The following is a 16684-nucleotide window of genomic DNA, read 5'->3' on the forward strand; positions in this document are numbered from 1 at the left end:
CAGCACTTAAGCCTCTCACACCAGTTCTCAGTTTCTAGGACTTCAGCCCCTGCGGTGCCTGGGCCATGACCCCACTAGGAGGAGGAGCAGATCATGGTGTTTCAGGTCCCAAGAAAGGCTGTGTGACCTTAGCCAAGTCATCTGGCTTCTCTGAGCCTGTCTCCTTCCCACTCCTGAAAAACAGACTGACAGTCTGGATTCTGCAGGATGACCATGAGGTTGAAATAAGAAAGTAGCGGTGACAGGACCTGGCAGAGTGGTGGGCACACAGTAACGGCTTCCTTTCCCTGGTGAAATACTGGTTCAGCTGGTCAGCCAATAAAGGCAGCTTCCAGTGGCAACAGAGGAGATGCCCACGTGCTGAGGCTGTTTCCTGAGTCCAAGGAAGGGGCCAGCCCAGCTCTGGGGGCCAGGTTAGAAGTAGACTTGAGCAGAGGCGAGCAGGGGGAAGGCCAGAGTGGGTGGGGCCCTTGCTGATCTGTTGCTGGGGACGCAGGCTTTATGCTCCCTGCCCTGCAGAAAGCCCAGCCCCAGAGGAGCTGAGGGGCTGTGGGTTGAGGACGCCAGCTTCCCCCTGGTGGGGTGCTCCAGCCCGAGGGACTGTAGAGGGGGAGGTTGGGCTGGGGGGCTGGGCAGGAGGGTGCTGAGCTTGGAGGAAGACCTCAGCAGGCCAGAGCCAGTGGGCGAGGCAGATTGGACAGGGCTAGGGGATGGCTGGGCAGAGGATGCAGTGACAGGGGCGGGACCAAGGGACAGTGAGGGCAGAGGGGACAAGAGGAGGCCAAGGGAACCATGAGGCTGTGGATCTGGAGAGAGCTGCAGAGCCATCGGAGAGGAGACCGGGGTCCGGAACGGGCCTGGCTGTTCCTGGCAGCCATGTTGTCCAGGGCACACGGGGCCTGGGGGCCACTCAGCCTGGCCCCAGCAGCCAGGGGACACCGGAGCCAAGCAGGAGGCACAGTCCATGGGGCACAGGCGCTCATGCATGTGCAGGGTCCGACTCCACCACGCCAGCTCAGCCTGAAGGGCCTGGATCTCCTTCCGCAGGGTGTGGTTGTGTTTCTCCAGTGACTCATGCTGCTGGGGGGAGAAGCAGATGGGTGGGGAACGTTATGTCAGCCAGAATCATGGGCCCAGCAAGAGCCCTATTTCCCAATCCTCCAGGGTCCTCGATTTAGGAGGAAGGATGCCACCGCCGTCTGAATGCCCTTTGGCTACTCTCTGGCCAGGCTTCAGTAACACCAGCAAGTCCCCCCAACTCACCCTCCTGCTAGGGCTCAGATCTGCCTGCTCTCCATCCCTGCTGCCAGGTCCCTGAGCTAGTCAGCCTGCGATCTCCACTCACCTGGGAGCTCCACCAGTCTCCTAACTGGCGCGCCCCCCAAACCACCCAGATCTCTTGGCCCAGAGGAGACATTCAGTGATTGCGTTGTTAATCGAACATTAAAGCCCTTTAAAGTCTCTAATGACTCCCTGTGCATGGTGGCCCCAGTTCACACCTCCAGTTTTATCTCTCCGACTTCTCTTGATGCCCCTACTTCCTGTTCCCCATATGGACGCTGCTTCCTTGCCACACTTTCGTTCTCCCCTGCCTGAACACTTCCAGCACCCCCATCCTCGGGCTAATCCTGACACGGCCTTCTTGTGACAACTTAGATGTCCTCTGTCCTGGACACCTCTAGGCGGCTTAGTGCCACTGCCAGACCTCCCCAGTGCCCAGAACTTTCCCACTGAGGCACCGTGGCCGGAGTCCAGGGTCATGTTTTACAGGTTGGCAGCACAGGTGTGTTCTGTTCCGCATTTAGGTTCTGTTCTGCTGAACCCTGGGTTCTGTCCCAGTGGGACAGCAGTTCTAAACAACCATTTGTGATGACAGCAATGGTGGAAAACGCAGAAGGAACTTTATTTCCACAGCTCATCAGGCTCAGTGACTTCCTTTGGCTCCCTCCCCCACCTACCCCCCTTTATGGACACTTTTTAAAAGAAGAAGCTGCAAGGGTGTTTCGCATTAAAATGTTGCTTAAGCCATGGACTCAAAGTTCTAACAGGTCTCAAAGCCACCCGCAGCCCCACTCCCAAGCTGGTTTCTGCCGTGGAATGTGGAGACATTTTAAAAACATGTCATTAGGTCACCCTTCACCTAAATTCTCCAAAGGCTTCAATTCACCTCCAGAAATTGAGTCACTTGCTCCTCACTCATTCGTTCACTCATTCATTCGCCACCTTCAGGCTGCTCAAATGTCACCTCCTCCGGGACGGCTTCCCGTTAGGTTTCTATCACCCCACGTGCCGCAGTCCCTTCCCTCTTCCCTGCTTTACTTTTTACCAAAGCACGTATCACCATCTGATATCCCAAATACCTCATAGGTCATTTATTTGTCCGGCCCCCCCATGAAAATACGAGCCCTGGGGAGGGTGAGCTGGGCTTTTGTCTGCTGTCGTCACAGCTGTATCTCCAATGCTTAGAATTGTGCTTGCCACACAGGAGATACTCAATAGGCATTTCTGGAAGGAAGGAATAAACGAACGCATGAAGTCTCTACCGCTGCCAGGCAGGCACCATCCCGGGCATCAGTCCTCATCGTCATGCATTCTACAGGGTGCTACTCTCTTATGGCCACGCCAGCCCTATTTCACTTGCCTGAAATGCTTTTTCTTACCTTCATCCATTTGGAAAACTCCTATTCATCCCTGAAAACCAGTTCAGGCTTCATCTCTATACCACCTTGACCCAACAACCCGTGTGTTGCTCCCACCTATGTGTTCCCAAAGCACTTTACCCTGACTCTATCATTCGCTCCACAGGGAATTATTGAGTCCCTTCTATTTGTCAGGCACTGGTCCAGGTGATGGGGAAACAGCAGGGAACAGAATAGGTCCCTGCCCTCAGAGTGCTTACAGTCTGGTGGGGAAGACAAGCAGTGATCACATCTAAATATGTGATAGAAAGTCAGTACTAACCAGAAAAATAAAGCCGAGTAATGGGAGAGGTCTCTTTAGATCAGATGTTTAGAAAGACCACCTCCTTCTGAGGACGTGACATTTGAACCAACAACCAGAAAGAAGTGAGGATCTAGCTAGACTGCTGTCTGAAGGTAGACAGAGCAGCCAGGGGGAGCCCCTGAGGCTGGATGTGCTTGGCCAGTGAAGGAACGGAGAGAACAGGGTGTAGGATGTTAGGAGAGGGCAGTGGACAGGTGGGGGCGGGGTTACAGAGAGTGTAGGGCCTTTGGGTGTGGAGGGCTCTGAATGTTACTCATTGCTATAAGGACTAACATGTATGCAGCCCTCCCAAAGGCCAGGTCCTGAACCCAGCCTAATCGAGCCCCTGGGATGGAACTGGTGGTGTCCTTTCTCTCTGCATAAAAGTAGAAGGGAAGCTCCAAGGTCAGGTTACCATCCAAGGTCAGGTTACCATCCAAGGTGAAGAGGCAAGTGTGAGTGGAGCCCTCCCCCTTCCCACCGGGCTCCTTTGCCTTCTTTAGTCTCCACAAGGGTCCTGCCAGTGGGCAGGGATTATTGTCCCCGTTTTCAGATGAGGACAGTGAAGCTCAGTGAAGGAAGCGACTTGCAGCTAATGAGTGCCCCAGCTGGGACTCTAAAGCCAGCCCATCTTAACCCTGAACCGGTTTCTCACAGCGTGGTCTTGGCCAAACCCATCAGAACCCGTCCATCAGAGTGCAGCACCTCCTGAGGTGGGTCCTGGGTGGGGAGGGGCCAGGAGCTGCATTGTAACCAGTGCCTCAGCTGGTCACTGAGCCAGGTTTTCCCTGTTTGCCTCCCTCCTTGTCTCCTCCCCCTAAATTGGAGGTGCCTTGAGGGTAGGCCCGGGCTGAGGATGCACTGTCATGTCCCTGGAGCCCAACGTGTGTCTGGCACACGGTTTCCACTCAACACCCAGGAATTTCCAAATCTCAGTTGCAAAGCCCTTCCCTCCTCCCAAACTCAGGCCCCCTGGCACATACGGCAGTGCAGGGGGAACTGCTCATAGGCGGGACAGAGAAGAGGTGGCCAGGCCAGGTAAGTGGCATCAGGAATGGGAAGGGAGGCATCCCCCACCTGGTGCAGGGCATCCGCCTTGTTCGTGTGCTTCTGTCGGCTTCTCTGGGCGGCCGCACGGTTATTCTGTTTCTTCTTCAGCTGCCTCTGATGTTCCTCAGGGTCCTGTAGGGAGACAGGCCAAAAGCTCAGGGGTCCTGGCAGGGGCTGGCTAGCTGTAAAGCCATGCCCTTCTTGAATCAAGTCCCCGAGGGTCCCCCTCCTCCTCGAAGCCCTCTCTGGCTCCCTCGGTGTCCACACACCCCATCGCAGACACAGCACTCCTCGGTGGATTGCCAGCCTCACCCACGTGTCCTGCTCACAGCTCACGATGGAGCAGCACAAGCGAGGATTCAAACCCAGACAGGACTGACTTCACACCCGCCGTCTCCTTATCAGCTGTGCTACTCTGGGCAGATCACTCACTTCTCTGTGCCCAGCTACCTGATCCATACAGTGGAGGCACCAGCGCCTTCCTCGCAGGACATAAAGCAGGCGGGGGTTAATAAAAGTCAGCCGCTCTTGTTCTGATCGCTATTACTTCCACGGTCAAGGTGTTGATTTCTCTAGCCATGAGCTCTGTCTGTAAGGGCAGGGCGGGGGTTCTGATTTCACTCCATATTCCCATGCCTAGCTCAGGCCCAAAGCTGATATTCACTTACGCAACAAATATTTCTTGTTCACCTACTATGTGCCACACACTGAGCTATGGGGACACAGCAGCAAAGAAAAGAGGCAAAACTTCCCGCCCTCAAGTTGCTCGCATTCTAGGGGGACAGCAGCCTAGAATGGGTGAATCGAGTCCCTTCTGATAGAAGAGTGGACTCAAAGGTGGACAGCTGTGACCCTCACCCTACACTGGGGTTCATGAAACTTAGATGAAATGTTTAACCCAAATGCCCAGGGCTCTGGAAGGTCAGACAAGAGGGAACATTGGAGATCCCACAGCCCAACTCGCCCTCCCACAGGTCACTCTGGGAGGTGTGTTCTGAGTGTAGGGACCTCAGGCAAGACCCTGGCCTCCCTGGTGGAGGATTCTGTGCTCCTAGGTTCATGGCCATAGGAGGCCCCTTCTTGGTGATGGTGGGGACTGAGAGACTGGACCCTGGGGGAAAGACCTGCAGAGAAGTGGGTGGGCCTCTGGTACCTGGGTCCTGGGAGAGAGGCAAAGTTCCAAGGAAACCATGGCTAGAGAACTTGGGGAGGAAAGAGAAGGCTCCTGTAATGGCAGTGAGCGAACAGGTAGGTTAGGAGAGAGCAGTATTCAGAGGCTAAGTTCTAAACTGGAGGCTGGATCTGCAATGTGAGAGCAGGAGAGCCCTCGATCCAATCCCCTGAAGAAACTGAGGCCCAGAGAGAGGGTGTGTGAGCCCTTGGCCACACAGCCCATGTGAACAGAGCTGGCACCGGGCACCCTGGGGCATATTCCCCTTCTCATCCCCTGACCCTGGCCCCTGTACTCACCATCCTGATCAGCGGCCCATCAGCCCCACAGAGGTGCATGGTGGGGCAGGAGAACAGAGGCTCACACCCGGTTCAGGGCGTCCCTCCTCCGCTGTGACCTCCCAGTACCCTCTGGGAACCCCAGGAAGTGGCAGCTCTTTAAATTCCCCGTGACCACTCCACCCCCAGCAAGCCAAGTTTCAGTTTCTCCTAAAGCCACCGGCTGCTCAGAATCCCAGGCTTGGGTTGGCTCATGTGGCTGGAATTTCCTAACACGAACTGGCCTTCCGGTTGGGCCCCTTCTCTGGAAGGAGGACGGTCGAGGGTGGCGAGAGGAGGGAGCCTGGATGCCAGGTGTGGGGAGGGGTGTTCTGGGAGAGGGAGGGCAGGCTGCCATGGACAGAGCCAAGAGGAAGCCAGTGGGGGACCGAGGGCTCACATGGGATACGGGAGAACCCCTGGTCTCTACAGTTGCAGGAGCCCAGGTTCACAGCCCACCTCTGGTTTGCTGGAGCTGTGCAGCTTTGAGAAGGCGATTTACCCTCTCTGAGCCTTAGCTTCCTCATTTGTAAAGGGAGATGATACAGACATCCACTCACAGGCTTGATGTTGGAACTAAGCAAGATAATACAACCGCCCCCAAACCCTGTGAGACTAAAGTTGAGGCATGTCTGCAAAAATAAGCAACGGCCCTTAAATAGGAGAACAGATGGCTAATGACTGTGTTTTCATACAACAGACCACGCAGCAGTAGAGAGAGTGATGTCTAGCAATTAAGAGCACAGCTTCCAAGCTATGTGACTCGGGTACATAATTTCACCTTTCTGTGCCTCTGTTTCTAAATCTGTAAAGTGGGGATAAAAATAATTTTGTTGTGAAGGTTAAATGAGTTAAGGCAGGTAAGGCACCTAAAAGCATGCCTGGTGTAGAATGAGGGCTCAACAAATATTCACAATTATGATACGGTGGAAGATTCAAAGCTGCACTTACCATCGTGCCTAAAAGTTCATAACATCCAATTGTATGAAAATGGCAAGTGGCAACAAGATCTGAACAAAAATAATTTCTGTAATGTTGAATAATATGGATATGTAATTATGTGAGAAAAATATAAAAATATGCATGAGAATGAGAACCACAAAATTCAGAGGGTGGTAGCCTGGCGGGGGTGGAGGTAGAGATGGACTGAAGGGGACACACAGGGATTTCGGTTGTGTCAGGGATGTCTTGTTGCTTCAACTGTGGGAACACAATTGTCTGTGATAATATTATTAACTACACTTTGGGGTATACCTGAATGTTTCATAATAAAAACTTCTATTAAAGACCTAAAAAAACCTGAAGCCCCAAGCAAACCTGTATGGTTGTTGTGTCTCTATGCTTGGAAGGGACAACAGTTCGGGGGATGGTGGAGCCATTAATCCCTCTCCAAGAACAACACAGCAACTGATGTACAGTGAAGAGTCCTGTGCCCTGCTGACTAGAGCATCTGGGGGTTGTGCCTGAGTCCTGAGGACTCAAGGCTGATGGTGTGGGCTCACCGGAATGGCAAATACTGTGGATTCGATTTTCTGATAGGAAATGGTGTCCTGGAGTACTGTGTTTAGGAGTTCACAGCTGCCTCTGAGCTTACTAGAAAAGAACACTGCAATTGATTAGCAATGTCTGCCATGCCATGATTGATTAGTGATGTCTGTCATGAGCAGGGCATTAACTGTAATAGTCTCTTGCTATGCTATGAAGTGGGTATGAAACCAGTTTGGGCTTTAGAGTCAGACTTGACTCTGACACCTGGCACTCTACTCACCAGGTCTATCACCTGGAGCCTCAGTGTTCTTGTATGTATGCTGTGGATGACCAAGAAATTATACCTACTTATAAAGTTGATTTGAAGACTGAAAAGAATGAGATGAGAAGAGAGCTCTTTGCATATTGGCTAGGATCCATTCCCACTCCTGAGATTTATGGGTACACAGGATTAATTATGCAGCCTCATAATTCAAAACACCTGGGTGGGTGGGGCTGGGCATGACAGCTGGGCCTGGCCCTCCTTGCTTGTGAAGGGCATGGGAGAGGAGCCTCTCTGAGTTATTTTTGTTTCCCAGAAACCAGGAGGGCTGAGGCATCTTGCCTGAAGAGGGCACCTGAGGGGCTCATTAAGCCATGAGCTCCTCAGGGAAGGATCCAGAGAGCCTTGCATGATGTAACCAAGAAAAAACATCTGGAGGCAGATGGGGTGGGGGGAGGCTAGGGCCCAAGTATCCCCACTCTAAGCCCCCAACCCCAGACCTGGACCACCAGTCTTCCCCTCTCAAGACCCTGGCTTCAGGTGTAGAGGAGACAGTCAGCAAGTATGCCTGTGGCCCCTCTCAGAGGCCCACAGACCTGGAGGAAGATGGAAGAAGGCAGCGTTTATGGCTTGATCTCCCTGAGGAGTGGCAGGGAGGGAGGGACACAGAGTGGGTAATGTTTAACCATGAATGGCCATGCAAAGCTGGCAGAGCAGGCTTCAAGGCCAACCAGTCCAAACTCTTACTTAGAAGGTGAGGAGCTAATGCCCAGAGAGGCAAGGTCACCTGGCGGAAGGGGGCAGAGCTGGTGGGAGGACGCTCTTCTCTCCTCCAAACCCTCAGTCTTTCGCCACACCCAGCATGGAAGGGCCTGGTCCTTTAGTCCCAAACCTGCTGCCCCCTGTGGGTGGAGGCTCAGAGGCCTCCCCAAACCAGAGCTGCAGAGTGAGCTCCTGGGCAGCCGGATCGTTGCCCATCTAACTCTCTGAAGCACCCCCAGTGCCTCAGACACTGCCACCACATAATAGGCACTCCATTAATGAATACGTAAGTGAAATCCAGCAGGCAGCTTGCCATCCGGGAACCCCAAAAGCTTCCTGGATGAGTAAAAAACTTCTGCTTTACTCATTCCCACAGGAACTTTCCTAGGTTCCTGAGGGACTCTCCCTAACCATCCTCCTCATTTTACCAGTGAGGAAACTGAGGCACCGGGAGGTGACAGTCACACAGCTGGTTTGGGAGAGGCCAGGATGCATTGATACCCTGTCCCAATTCCTTCCCACGCCTCCTGGGGTTGGAGAGATGCCTGCGGTCTTCAGCTGCCCGGGGATGAGAACCCCTCTCTCCAGGTCCCCCACCATGAGCACCCCTCATTTGCCTCCTCAGGGCACCTCGAGGGAGCTTCGGATGATGGAGAGCAGAGAAAGAGGCCAGGCGACTGCTGGTGGGACTGAGGCTGTCGACTTCCTGCCCACAACCATGGATGGGCCTGTGTGGAAGCTAAGCCTCAGCTGAGAGGGGTTCACAACCAGATGGGGTGTAGGACACACGCCCAGCACACTGACTTGCAGGGCAGGGCAGGAGGGTGACAGCCTGCCTCTGTGAGGGCATCTGGGGCGGCCAGGGGGCACTTCCTGTTGGGGATCAGAAAAGGCTTTGCAGAGAAAGAGCTCTTTGGGAAGGACATTGAAGAATGGGGGGAGGGGCTTGATCCCAGGGCCTGGAACTTGATCTTGAGCAAGTCATTTAACCTCTTTATGCCTCACTGTAATAATGTAAGTATTTAATGAAGTAATATATGTAAAGGGCTTAGAACAGTGCTTGGCACACAGTAAGTCCCATAATCATCTGTTAAACTTTTAACAAATGCACTTAATAAACGACTGATGAATTTTTTGCTCACATACAGCAGGCTTGTATTTTATTACTATTATTCTAAGAAAAAACGGCAGAATGCAAGAACAGGGATGAGTTTTTTTCCTAATGAAATACATTTGAGGAAAAGAGGGTTAATGATTGTGTCCATATGTAAGAAGCAGCACTTAATATTTGATGAAATCTGCTAAAAATTTCTCATGCTTACAAAGGAGTCTCAATAAGAGATGGGAAATTAGTTATCTCTGGATCCTTAGCTTCCTAAATGATCTAACTAAGCTTAAGTTACTGACAAGTCTCGAGTATAACAGCTTCAGGTGGGCTAGATCATGATGCCCAAGCAATGTCATCAGCAGTCATTGTCTCACCCTATCTGCTTTCCCCCGGCTGGATACATCCTCAGGCAGGTCTGGCTCAAGGTGGTAAGCTGGCCACCTGAAACACCAGCTTAGCTGCCCCAGGAGGACGCATCCCTCCATCCCCTGCCACTTTCCCAATACTTCCAACGAAGGTCCTAGACCTGGCTCTGCTTGGTCTGGCTTTAGTCCTGTGGCTATTCCTGACGTCAGTCACTGTGGCCAGGAGATAAGGTGAAAGGGACTGGGGGTGAGGGAGGGGAAACTTCCAGAGGGTACTGGGGTGCTGTTGGCAGGAGAAGGGGGAACGAATGCTGGGCTGACACCACCACCTTGGTTCAGATTCAGATATGAGGAAGCTGCCGCTCAGCGGTACATCCCTTGGCCAGGTCACATCCCCAGGTGGGATGGACTCAATCCCCACTTGTCTCTGACACCAAGCCCAGCCCTCTCTCTTTTTATTGTTTCACAGGGACCCATAAGTGGGAAAGGAAAGGCTTGCTAAGGGGATGACTCCAGATGAACTGAATGCTGGGCAAGGACTGGGGCAGTGACATCGTGGGGACAACCCAGGGCATAGGGAGGAAAGGATTGACCTTCAATTCAGCACAGCACCTTGACCTTGGGGGCTCTCATTAAAGCTGGAATCTGCCAATAGCTGGACCTCCCAGGAACTGGGTGACTTCACAGGGGCTCTATGACGCCATCACCGCCCAGTCCTAGGTGGGAGCTGGCGCACATTCCCACCCCCCAGTCCTGCTGGGCCCCCTGCTGCCTCCAAAGCCTTGTGCTTCTGATTCTCTGCTACTCCTTGAACGTACACATCTTTCTGGGAAGCCGACTTAAACTTCTGGAAGAGAGCAGGGACTATAAATTATAAACAACTGAGCATTGAAGAGTCAGCGAGCCTCCCAGGGTTTCGTGGGATGTGACAGCAGTGACCACAGCACGTGGATTTTCCCCGGTGGTCCAAGTCCCAAACAGGCTTGAGTTCAAATCCCTGCTCTGCCTCTTTTAACCATGTGATCTTGGACAGGGCCCTTGGTTTCTCTGGGCCTCAGTTTCCTTGTCTGTATAATAGGCTGTCATGATAACTGAAACCATGCATGGAAAGCAGTCACCAGGGAGCTCCTTCTTGTCCCAGTGTCCCTGGCTGTACCTCCCTTGTGATGTCACATTCCCACTGTCCACTTTGGATGGTGGAGAAGTCCATGCCGGGCACCCTGCTGAGATCCTGGACACTGGAGAGAAAGGACAATCACCCCGGCCCTGGAGGGAGCCTTTCCACTCCTCAAACAGCTCTCTCCCTTCTTAGCTTCTGTGTCGGTTCCCACAAGAGCGCTGAGAGACAGGAAGGCCTCACTCAGAGGCTGGTTTGGGGAAGTGGCCAGCCAGGGTCACGAGCAAGAGCCTGGAGGGCTGGGGTGGGATGGGGGATAAAGCCCAACCCTGTGTGGCCAGTGACTCACAAGCACAGACAAGAGAGGGCTTGCCTTGGCTGACCCAGCCCAGGACTTGTACCAAGGGTGCTAAGAGCTTTGGCAAGGTGGATTGGCAGTCGGTCATGGTCAGAAGATTCTAGAGATTGTCGTCCACTCTCCTCGCTTTATAGCTGGGGAAACAGGCTCAGTGAGAGGAAGGTACTTGGCCCTGGGCGGGGAGGAGGCAGAGCCAGGCAGACGGGGTTCTGTTGCAGCTCCGGTGCGCTCTTCCCATCTTACTCCTCGCCAAGCCAGCTAACGTCTCCCAGCTCTGGAGTGGAAATAACAGGGACACAGGGCACCCTCAGAAGGGCAGGGAGCATTCGCACCTGTGGCAGAAACCTGCCGTGGGTCAGAGGGGGCAGGACTGCTGAACTTCACTGAAGCACCATTGAGGATGGGGTCTCCCACGGGTCCTGGGCCAGGGTTCCTGAAGCCGGGAGGGGGCCCCAGCCAGAAGGCGGCTAGGAAGTTGTCCCAGGAGAACTGGGTTCACCTGCAGTCAGGTGCTACCAAGTGCAAGGCCTCAGGCAGCCTTGTGCCCTCTCTGGGGCTCAATTTCCTCTATGGAAAATGAAGGAATGTGACAACTGACCTCGGAAGGCCCCGTTTCTGTGGCTGGAGGTTGGGATTAGCCTGAGGCCTCTTGGGAGGTGGACACCTCCACGGCTGAGGGGGGTTGTGCCAGTTGAAAGAACAGAGTGGGCATTTTACCGAACCAGGGGCTGACCACTGAACTGAGGGTGGACATGTGGGCACAGGAGACCTGGCACTTCCCTGCCTTCCACTCCAGGCCCCAGCTCCCACTCTGGACATGTGCAGGAGGGCTGCCTATGAGATGCCCTCCTCGGTTTGGGCCTGGTCTAGGAGGTACCCTCTGTGGGATCTCACAGGAGACAGTGGGGGCCAGGCCTGAGAAGCCTGGAACGAGGCTGATGAGGTTCTGCTGCTTTCTGGTTGGGTGAGTAGCTAGAAAGCAGTTAATGAACCCTCTGCTCCATTCCTTTTACTTAATGGATATTTATTGAGCATCTACTATGTGGCGGGCCTTGTTCTAGGTGCTGCAAGACAGCTTTAAAAAAAAAAAGATCCAACTCTCTGCCCTCATGGTGCTTCCATTCTAGAGGGGACGGAGGGGTGGGGGAGAATAAATGTAATAAATTAAGGGAATTATATAGGCTGGTAGAAGACCTTAACTGTCATGGGGGAATATAGAGCAAAATAAAGGATTTGGGGAATGTGGGTAGGGGATTGAGCAGTTTCAGACTTAAATAGGGCGGTCAGGCTGGGCCTTATTGTGACATTTGTACAAAAAAATTTTTTGAGACATTGGACATTTGAGCAAAAAATTGAAAAGAGGGAGGTGACAGGGAGGTATGGGTTAAGGGTGCTGGCCCCTAATGCACTGGCCAGCTGGAGAATTGGTAAGCAGGGGAGGAACAGGTGATGGGGGCACAGAGCCATGGGGACCACTCATGCAGGGCCTGGTAGGTCACTGAAGCCCTTGGGCTCTAACACATAAAGATACGAGGAGTACCCAGCAGACAGTGGAGGGCTTTTTTTTTAAAATATTTATTTATTTAGGCTGCACCCAGTCTTAGTTGCGGCATGTAGACTCAGTTGCAGCATGCAGACTCTTAGTTGCGGCGTGCATGCGGCATCTAGTTCTCCGACCAGGAATCGAACCCAGGCCCTCTGCATTGCAAGCGTGGAGTCTTACCCACTGGACCACCAGGGAAGTCTCCAGTGGAGGGCTTTGGGCAGAGGCCAGACATGATGTGACCAGAGGTTAAAAGGTCCCTCTGCCTTGGGGAGGAGGAACAGGGAAACGGGTGGAGAGGTTACGGCAGCAATCTGGGTGAGTGGAGCCCCTGGCTCACCTGTCGAGTGGAGGTAAGTGTGGTACCTGCCTCTCAGGTTGCTGAGTGAAGGCACAGCAACTACTCCCTCCCCTCAGCCCCATTCACCAGGCCAGGCCCTGCAGAGACACGAAGCTGCTGGCACAGCCTTACTCTTGGGGATGCCAAGGCACAGGTCAGGTGGACGTGGACATGGTTGTTGGAATAGCTCAGACTGTCATATCCTTAATCACTCCTAAGGTTCTGGAAAGGCCTGAGGATGTCACGTGCCCTGAGGAGGATGACAGGGGTATAACAGCTCATTGCGTCATCTGGAAGTTGAAGAGGATACCTCCTGTCTCCCACAAGAGGCAGCTGGGCTGAGACCTAGAATGAGGATGCTCCAACACTCTGACTTGCCATTTGAGGCATTCTGCTGTGGCCTGCACGTTGTACACATGCACTGGGGACAGGATGGCCCTTGGATACTTAAGGCTTATAGAGAGATAAGGGGTGGGAGTACAGGAGCAGGCCAGGGTAGAACTGTCGTCTGTAGGCAGTTGCTGGTTCAGTGATTAGGATGTACATTCAAGCCTCCAGTTGTTTACTCATTAGTAGGACGAAAGCTACACTTGGGTATGCTGCCATCAAGTGCTGGTTGGTGACTCTGTCATATGCATGTGGTCCCCAAAATAAAACTTGCATCACAGATGTGTTTCAACAGAGAGAAAAACAGGATTCCTCTTATCAAAACTGTAACTTGATTTTAAACCACCTCACATGAACATTACAGTTTAAAAGAATCAAATAGGAAATTCATCTAGAGCATTAAATATTTATATTATATTAAATATATATTATAATATATAAATATTATATATAAATATAAATAATATATATAAATATATAAAAATATTTATATTTATATTATTTATATATAAATATAAATAATATATATAATATATATTAATTTATATAAATAATATATATTTATATACATTAAAATATATAAATATATATTTATATTAAATATTTATATATACAAATAAATAAATAAAATACTTAGATATACTTCTTGCTAATGCTTAATGATCAACAATTAGACTTAAGCAGCGTCTTTTCCCCTGGCTTTTTGTTGTTCTTGTTGTTTCTGAGTAACAAATAAAGTTTCTTTTATGATTATAAAGGTGATATATGGACTGTCTGGATCAAAAAGGCTACACCTCTTAAAATTAAAACCATAAAGCCAAAATTTCCTCCCCAGACATTGGATAAATTTGCCCTTTTAAAAGGCATCTAGAACTCTACCCTCAAGTTATAATCCACTTACTTAGCCCCTGTTTCACAGCTGTTAGGATTTGGGTATTTTAATCTCATGATTATTTCCTGTGAATATATATATATATTCACAGTTATATATAACTACAGCTCTAGAGATCTTCTTTCCCAGTTTTCTTCCAAAGGTATTCCCCAAAGATTTTATTTCCTCAGGAGCACCCTTTCCACCTTTCCATGAGGCAAATGAAAATACTGTCAAGAGGCCCCTACATCAGTCCTTAAAAGCCCCTCCACCTTCACTCCCCTACCCTTGACTTCTAGCTCCTGGCAATCATTATTCGAAAGTTCAGTACAGTTACCCCTGGTCTCCTAATGTTTCACCAAGCTATGAGGTTGTTTTTCAAATTGGTGTCCACTGCAATCCTACTCTAACCCCTGGGAAGCTACACTAACAGCTTGGACAGGACAGGGCTTTAAAGCCTGACATTTAAGGATTTCAATGCCAGTAGTAGTAGTGAAGTAAAACAATCCAGAAGTGCTTATGGTAACAATTTTAAGTTTCCCTCAAAACTGCTCCAGAGTCAACAGCTGAACTGCAGCAATTTTTAAAACTTTTGGGACTGTGAGTCAGTGTGTACATATATCCATATAAGTATCTGAAACAAATGTTTCAACAAACACCACTTACCTGCTCTTCAAGGGGGCACCGGCAGCAATGTTTTCTGCTCTGTTCATTCTACTTAATTTTTGCTAATGCTACTAGGTTGAGCTATATGAAACTGATATCTTTGTTGTCAAAGTGGTCAAATATGGGCAATTTCATACATTTCAACTTGTGACACTAAAATAATTTCACAATATACTTAATGGGCTGTATCCCATAGCGTGAGAAAACATTGTTTAGGGGGTTATTGTTATTTTAAATGTTAAAATGGGTTTGAAATTCGGGTTTGTTTTTCACTTAATATGGCATGGACAGCTTTCCACACAGGTACTTCACCTTTCTCAAAGGCTTCACGGAACCCACCACACAGGGGTACCCCAGCTTAGGTAACTGATCGCCGGTGAAGGCACTTAGATTTTTTCCAATTTCTTGCTGTTCCAAACCATGCCAAAGTGAACTTCCTTGTCATAAAGGTCCACGTGCTCATGCTAGAAATTCTGTAGCATAGACTCATGGAGGCAGGATGGCAACACATTGTGATCTTAGTTGTGTTTCAAAGGCTTTGAAGAGGAGTTCCACTCACTTTCTTCCCTTGTGTGCGCTTGGTGGAGAGCAAATGGTGCTGATGGAAGGGGCCCAGCCAGGCACCCGCTTCTGTCCAGCCCTCATCTGTCTACAACCTTCTTCTGCAAGATGGGGAGCTCCAGCTCACTCCAGACCTCTCCCTCTCTAGACAAACACCACGGAGGGACCCAGAAAAACAGTGCCCTTTCCTGTTGACCAGATCCGAGTTTAAATTGTTGCCCAAGCTCCTTAAACTCTGGGGACTCCACTATCACATCTACAAAAAGGAAATAAACCTCTCAGGGTTGCGGGGAGGATAAAGTAGAAAACGTGAATGCTTTACAAAATGACACAGAAGTTAGCCATTATCTTCATCCGATGCCTCACTGTTCTTTCCCAAGCATTAGAAAGAGCCCACTCTGCTGCCTACTCACATTTACCCTGTGGTGGCCTGGGGGAAGGGCTCAAGAAAAGACAATAAGGCTCACCCTTCTGTGTTTACAATCTGTCTAGTCCTCGGCCTCGGCTTCCTCACTTTTTCTGGACTTGAGCGCTAAGGTTAAGAACCAAACGCTTGCATAGTCATTCATTCAACCACAAATATTTACTGAGCACCTACTGTATGTCAGTCACTATGTCAATCACGCTAAGCACCATGTGAGCTTCAATTTTCTTATCGGCAAAATGAAAATTATGCTTCTCAATAACGAAACAATGAGCATCTTGGGCGGGACAATTCTTTGTGCAAGTCTTTCCCCTGACGTCTAAACGACAGGGACTCTACCTTGTAATCGGTACAATCCAATGACGCCTCCACACATTTCCAAAGGGGCCCTAAAGGCCATTTCCACCCTGGATGGAGAATCCCCGGGCTACCCTCTACGATTTCAGAAACCAGGAAAAGTGGGGAAGCCCTGTAACTGGTAGATTTGGGATGATGTCGAGTCCCAAGATGAGCAGGATATGGACCATGCTTCCGGGGAACTGAGCCTCACAGTGGCCGCAGGGTGACGTCAACATCCTTGGGGCTCTTGGTTCTGGCTCCTAAGTCAGAACTCCTACTCCCTATATGCAGCCAAAATACAACCCAGGAATTTCAGGTTTCCGTTCCCAGCCGAGCCTGGGATCCTGGAAAGGAAAGAATGGCGATGCTCTAGTCACCCAAGCCCTCGGGATGCTAAGGGTTAACGCAGGTGGCCGCGCAGAATCCGCCAGCGCCGCTAGAGGGACCTTCCGTAGCAGCAAAGCCAGGCAGCTTCACAGTCACGTGGGAACGAGGGCGGGACTAAGCGCGGAGCCCACCAATAGGCTGTGCTGTCTGTGGGCGTGATAGCCAATAGGAGCAGGGAAAGGGGTC

General features: G+C 51.0%; 1 protein-coding gene across 1 annotated transcript; it reads right to left on the bottom strand.

The window, feature by feature from the left end:
• Positions 1–217: 217 nt before the first annotated feature.
• On the bottom strand, positions 218–5634 carry BATF2 (basic leucine zipper ATF-like transcription factor 2). Its single transcript, XM_082843832.1, is given in 5 exon segments — positions 218–458; positions 461–500; positions 502–1080; positions 4060–4164; positions 5503–5634. Coding segments are annotated over 5 exon segments (807 nt in total). The 5' UTR covers positions 5542–5634; the 3' UTR covers positions 218–414.
• Between the last annotated feature and the right edge of the window lie 11050 nt (positions 5635–16684).

Source organism: Leucopleurus acutus (assembly GCF_964270905.1).
Source record: "Leucopleurus acutus genome assembly, chromosome: 8".
Taxonomy (NCBI): Eukaryota; Metazoa; Chordata; class Mammalia; order Artiodactyla; family Delphinidae; genus Leucopleurus; species Leucopleurus acutus.